This window comes from Chaetomium globosum, genomic scaffold, assembly GCF_000143365.1.
Source record: "Chaetomium globosum CBS 148.51 scaffold_1 genomic scaffold, whole genome shotgun sequence".
In the NCBI taxonomy this organism is placed as follows: domain Eukaryota; kingdom Fungi; phylum Ascomycota; class Sordariomycetes; order Sordariales; family Chaetomiaceae; genus Chaetomium; species Chaetomium globosum.
Window position 1 is genome coordinate 5979716 of NT_165976.1, and position 6000 is coordinate 5985715.

The following is a 6000-nucleotide window of genomic DNA, read 5'->3' on the forward strand; positions in this document are numbered from 1 at the left end:
ACAGTCGCATGCTCTGGCGGCTAAATTGGCCAATAGCAAATGTGCCCTGATTTCGGCCCTGAAGATGGAGAGCAATGGCCCCTGGGCGGCGGCTGGATTTAATGCACCCCACCTTAAGCCCACTGCCTGACAAACAGCGACACGGAGACCGTACCCGCATCGTCCGAAATGCGGACGGCAGACGACGGGCGGGCCGGCAGTCGAGCAGCAACAACTAGAACCATCGTCATCCAGCACTTGGTCAAGGAAGCCAGACGTGCCCTCTCTTATCTATTAACCTAACCGTTGATGGAAGAGCCGGGTTCGGCTTATTATTCGACCACGGTCATCGTAATAACAGCCATTTCTGGCTGACAGTCCAGGTTGGCTGAACGTCATCCATCGTAATACTACGTTGTTGCATTACCATGTATATCCTGCCTGGTATGTACAGTACACCAATGGGTACGAGGGCACACGGTGTGGCTGGTTAGATGCATAAACGGTCCGTGCGCCAGAAAGATGTGTGAAAGCAAAGCGGAAGCCGGTTTCGCTAGTGACTGGGGTAATGTATGAATGTATGTATGTACACAGTACATAACCGATGGAATCATCAATGTGTAACACGTTCCGGTCGGCCGGCAACGGCATGCCGAAACACGGGTCTTCGCGAACAAAAGGCGGGCGCGGGAGCTTGCAGGGGGGTGTCAGACGCCCCTCCGGTGATGGTATCACAACTACACAGCACGCATATGTGACGGGGTATACATTTTCGACACCTAGGATACCTAAAGTCGTCGAGTTAAATAGTACAGATGGCTGTTGCCCACTACCATTTCGCCACCTCCCCGCGGGCAGGCTTCTGCACACGGACGACCTTGTCGCAATTGAGGAGGCAGAGCGGGTCGAAAGCAGCTTTGATCTGAATAGTTGGCGGGGTGGTTAGCAGATATTTGACATTTTCTGTAGGTGATAAAAAGGGGCTTCTCACCTTCCTCATAGCATCCACCGTCGTCTCACCCAACTCGTGGGGTAGGTAATCACGCTTGACAAGCCCGACGCCGTGCTCGCCCTGAAGAAGAAATCCAGTCAATAAAACCAAGGGTTTGTGAGAGGGAAGAGGTCGTTGGTGTGCTTACCGTAACGGTGCCCTCCATCTCGACCGCCCGCTTCACCATGCGGTGGACACAATCCTCCGCTAACTTCCGCTCGACCTCGTTGTACAAGAGAATAACTATCAGACAAGTCAGCCACGTGTCCCATCCACGTATCAATCCACCCCAGCGAGGAGGGAGTTAGTTTGGCAAGAGAGAAGAACAAAACGTACTATGGAAGTTCCCATCACCCACATGCCCCACAATCGAGCTCGTCAACCCGGTCGTCTTCAAATCCTTTTTCGTCTCCTCAATAATATCCGGCAGCCTGCTCATGGGCACAGCCACATCCCCCGTCCAGACATGATCGCCGGGCCTCCTCTGGCCCATCGTCGCCCACAGCGCATCCTTCCGCGCCGACCACAGCTCGGCCTGCTCGTTCTCATCGCGCGCAAAGTCAAACGACTGGCCGCCCGCGCGCTTGGCCATGGCGCGCACGAGGTCGACCTGCTCCTTGACGGCGGCGGGCGAGCCCGAGAACTTGAAGAACAGCGTGGGGGCCTCGCGCCACTTGCGCGTCGTGTTGCCCAGCGCGTTGATGAAGCGCATCTGGTCGTCGTCGAGGATCTCGACGGCCGCCACCGTCACCCCGTCGCCCACCACGCGCGCCACGCAGTCGGCCGCGTTGCGGATCGACGGGAAGCTGGCGACCGCAACGGACGCCGCGGCGGGGGTGACGCAGAGCTTGAGCGTGGCTTCCGTGACGAGCCCCAGGGTGCCTTCGGAGCCGATGAAGAGGCGGGTCAGGTCGTAGCCGGCGCTGCTCTTGCGCGGGCGCTGGCGGGTCTTGATGACGGTGCCGTCGGCGAGGACGACGGTGAGGGAGAGGACCCACTCGCGCATGGTGCCGTAGCGGTAGGCGTTGGTGCCGCTGCACCCGGTCCCGATCATGCCGCCAATCTGGGCGCCCGGCCCCGGGTCCGGCGGGAAGAAGAGGTTGTGCTCGGCCAGCTGCTCGTTGAGGGCCTCCCACCCGACGCCCGGCTGCACCACGACGTCCAGGTCCTCCTTGTGCAGGGCGAGCACCTTGTCCATGCGGCTGAAGTCGACGCAGATGCCGCCGCGGGTCGGCGTGTAGTGGCCCTCGAGGCTGGTGCCGCCGCTGTAGCCGACGACGGGGATGCGGCGGACGTGGCAGATCTTCATGAGGCGGGCCACTTGTTCGGTGGTGGAGGGGTAGACGACGCAGAAGGGCTTGTGGGCGGGGTCGGACTGGTGGGAGGACCCAGTCCGAGGTGGCGTGCTGCTGGATGTCGTCCTCGATCGTGCTGACGTTCTCCTGGCCGACGATCTCGACGAAGTCGGCCCAGGCAGCCTCCAGGTGGGCTGGGTTTGAGATTGTAGCTCGGCGGTTGTGTTGCGTTCAGGGGTAGCGTCGAGTTGGGGTCGACGTCGCGCGGGTACTGGTAGCCCAGCAGCCATGAAACGGAGCCGACGAAGAAGAGGACTGTGGCACAATGAACAGTCAGATTGGCGGCGCATTGGAGGTAACGATAGTAGCAGCGTAAGGGAGCCCAGTGGAAGTAGGCGTACCAAAGGTAAGACTAAAGTTCCTCGCCATGCTCGACTCGGGCCTCGTCCTGGCCATACGTTCAAGGTCGGCCCTCTCGCGCTGGAGACGTTTCATGATACTGTGGGTCAGCTGGCCCTGGAACGAATGCCCGCTTGGCCTAGGCTTGTTGCTGTTGTTCTCTGCCGATGCGAAGCGCGCGGGTGCTGTACGGAGGGAGAGACATGTCGACCGGCGAGCAGCAGCACCAGCTCCAGTTCCAACCGGAGCTGTCAAACGCTGCCCCAGGCCTTTGGGCATCCTGCCCGCAAGCCGCGACATGGCGGGTATCGGGATGTGTATCGGTATGTTGAGGGGTCAATTGGGCTCGGGTTCGGAGCTGGAAGCTAGCTCGGCCGCATGCCGTGTCGTCGGCTATCGCTTTCGTCGCTGGTCCGGGGATGTCAAGCCGAGTGCCAAGGTCTGAAAGTTGATGCGGGAGAGAAAAAAGGTCGGAGCTTCCGGCATGGTGGAGCCCCGCAATGGCCGTTGAGCAGGGGTTTCTCCCGCTCAAAGATGACATCGAACACCGGAAGCACGCCAGCATCTCACAATTGGTGATTTGTGTGACAAACATAAATATCTACCTGTATTAGTGCCTAGTTGGTGTCTAAATTTCTAAGCAGAATACTCTTTACGCTAGGCGGTGATTGCACAATAATCCCACAACACACTCGAGTTAAACAATGTACTCTATCTACATAGCAAAGTCTATTAAGTCCGCCTTCTCCATCACCCCCAACGCCCCCTCACCTCACCCCTTACTTCCATGGGTTATCATCCCCAGGCACGACATGAATATGGAACGTTGGCGGTCCACCAGTGCCCTGGACGTGCTGGAGATACGTCTCCAGCTCGCCCCCGTCGCTCACCAGCAGCGGTAACTCGCCACCCTTGCCGTCCTTGACGATGCCCTCGATTTTGTAGCAGATGCCGCCGGGTGTCTTTTGCACCGCGGCCGCCCGCAGCTCGTCCATGGTTCGCTCGGTTAGTGGTGCTATCCACTGTCCCTGTACGCCGGGGAACATCATCATGGCGGCACCGGTCAGCCGGAAGAAGGCAGCGACGCCGCTAGATGATGTTGGCTCCGGTACCAGTTGTTGCGGCCCCTGTAGTTGATGCTGCTGCTGCTGCTGCTGCTCCTGTTGTTGTTGCTGCTGTTGTTGCTGCTGTTGTTGCTGCTGTTGTTGCTGCTGTTGTTGTTGCTGCTGTTGTTGTGGCGGCGGCGGCGGCTGTTGCGGTTGGTAGATTTGTGCCTGCTGAGCGACGTCATATACTTGCACGTACGAATCCTCTACGAAAGGGGTCTGGCTCTGCGGCTCAACCGATATGTTGGCCCCCAGCTGCGCATCCACCATTTGCTGGTCCGTCTGGCCTCCCGCGTCGGCCAGGGCCAGGCGAGATTGGACATGGGGGAAAGGCTTCTTCTTGTTCTTGACGCCCGGGGGTCGGCCGCGCCGTCGCGGTTGGACTGTTTCTGCAGGCTCTTCCGCCATGGCGGAGTCGTGCCCAGGCGTACTGGATGTTTGTGCTGGTGTCATTTCCTGGGTTGCCTCCTTGCTTGCGGGGGTCGGCTGTTTCCCCTTGGACTTTGGGGGCGGAGTTTCCGGGGGCAGTAGTAAAATCGCCGGAGTCTTTCCTAAGCGGAACACATCATCTCGGTACCGACTAGTTGCGTCTTTACAAAGCACGTTAATGGCCTTTAACTTGCGCTGATACTCGGGATCGGTAGCTCCAACCGCAACGATTCTGCTCAGCTCAGGCGACTCGGCAATCCATCGCTTCTTAAGCCCGTCAAAAAAGTCTAGTCCTTCCTCAAGCTTGGACGTAAACTTCTCCTGAGCCAAAATGTTGTACAGCTGGCTGCGGACCAACCTCCCCTTCTTCCAGGGTTTAAACCCAAGAAACTGACCTTGGGCCTCGGGCCAATGTCACGAGCAGTGGCCTCGGTTCCTGATCCCTCTTTGTCACCGTCACAGGCAATGACCTTCGATGGGCCAGTTTTTTCTTGTCCATATCAGTGTGGTCCCACATGATGGAAACGGAGCCTGCATGCTCTCGCGGATCAAGCTGCTCCTTCAATGACTCCCATCTCTCGGGGCCCTACGAGCGTTTTCTTGTAGACGCCCTGCATCCACGCAAATGGATGTAGAAAGCTCTGTCGCATGGCGGCGTAAGTCTCCTTGTCTAACTGCAGGATCTGTTTGGCCTCGGTGAGGGTGGTCTCGGACGGGAAGCGGGCCGGCCCTGGGGGGTCCGGGGGGCAGACCCTCCGTACGGCTTGGTATGTCGACGGCGCTTCTTGTTCGCCCCACCTCTCCCTGGCTCTCGGCCTCGGTAAGCGCGGCTTCCGGTAATTTCTCCGGGCCCTCGCGCAGTGCGTTGAGGGTCTCCCTCCTGCACCTGCGCGTCGACTGATATCTAGTCCGTTAGCCCCGTAATTCCAGTAGTCGCTCTGGTGCCCCTTGGACTTGACCGCTGGCGTCGACTCCATTGCCGTTGCCATCCCCGGCGTAATCTCCCACTTCAGCGCCGCCAGCGCTGTCTTCCGCACTACCGGTCCGCTGCCGCCTAACGTCGGACGCAGGATATCCGCCGTTGCTCCTCAGCAGCCATCCGTTCTTGGACCGAATCCGCGACACCTCACGGTCGCCGACCGTGTAACCCTCATCGGCAAGCATGGAGACCATCTCCTTCTGGGACAGGTTCCGCTCCCATAGCTCCTTCACCCGCGCGACAAGCTGCTCATTCTTGTAGGCGGGGTTCAGCTTGCTGGGGAATCCCCAGCGGGAAAATGCTCCTTGGAAGGCGCGACGACTACAGAAACGGCCGGGTCACGGTCAGCTTGCGCGTGTAAGAGATGCATGGCGCGATAAAGGCCATTCGGAGCCGCTGTGGTGATGGAAGGGTGAAAGTTGCATTCCCACAGGATGCAGGGTGCAGTAGAGGAGGGTGGGTGTACGGTGAGGGAAATGTGCAAGCTGCACAACAATTGCGTTCGTTACTTGCCTCGGAGTGAAGTCATGATGCACTCACATGTATTCCACCACATCTTCAATTGACCTTTTTTCTTCGACGTATAAACGATAGCATGTCAGCCGATGCTGCTCCCAGCGGTACACCATGGCTGCGGTACCAATCGTTCGGACGACCGAAGCTTGTCGGGAAAGGCCACGGTTTGCGATGGTTCGAGTTGTGGCTCGCCGGCAACGGCTGTGCGCACCTAGGCAATGGAGACGAGCTCGACCGCTAGAAATCGTGAACCGAATCTCACCCTGAATTGATAGATCACCCCGCAGTGTTCTAGCAAGAGCCGTG

General features: G+C 58.8%; 2 protein-coding genes across 2 annotated transcripts; both read right to left on the reverse strand.

Moving 5' to 3' along the window:
- Positions 1 to 808: 808 nt before the first annotated feature.
- CHGG_01925 (uncharacterized protein) lies at positions 809 to 2964 on the reverse strand (the record flags this gene model as incomplete). The annotated part of the gene is made up of 5 exons (XM_001221145.1): positions 809 to 901; positions 971 to 1051; positions 1119 to 1213; positions 1307 to 2580; positions 2702 to 2964. The coding sequence occupies 5 exons, from the start codon at positions 2962 to 2964 to the stop codon at positions 809 to 811; spliced, it is 1806 nt and encodes a 601-aa protein (XP_001221146.1).
- Positions 2965 to 3443: 479 nt separating this feature from the next.
- Positions 3444 to 5807, reverse strand: CHGG_01926 (uncharacterized protein; the record flags this gene model as incomplete). Its single annotated transcript, XM_001221146.1, has 5 exons — positions 3444 to 4520; positions 4595 to 4669; positions 4998 to 5096; positions 5154 to 5499; positions 5719 to 5807. The coding sequence occupies 5 exons, from the start codon at positions 5805 to 5807 to the stop codon at positions 3444 to 3446; spliced, it is 1686 nt and encodes a 561-aa protein (XP_001221147.1).
- Between the last annotated feature and the right edge of the window lie 193 nt (positions 5808 to 6000).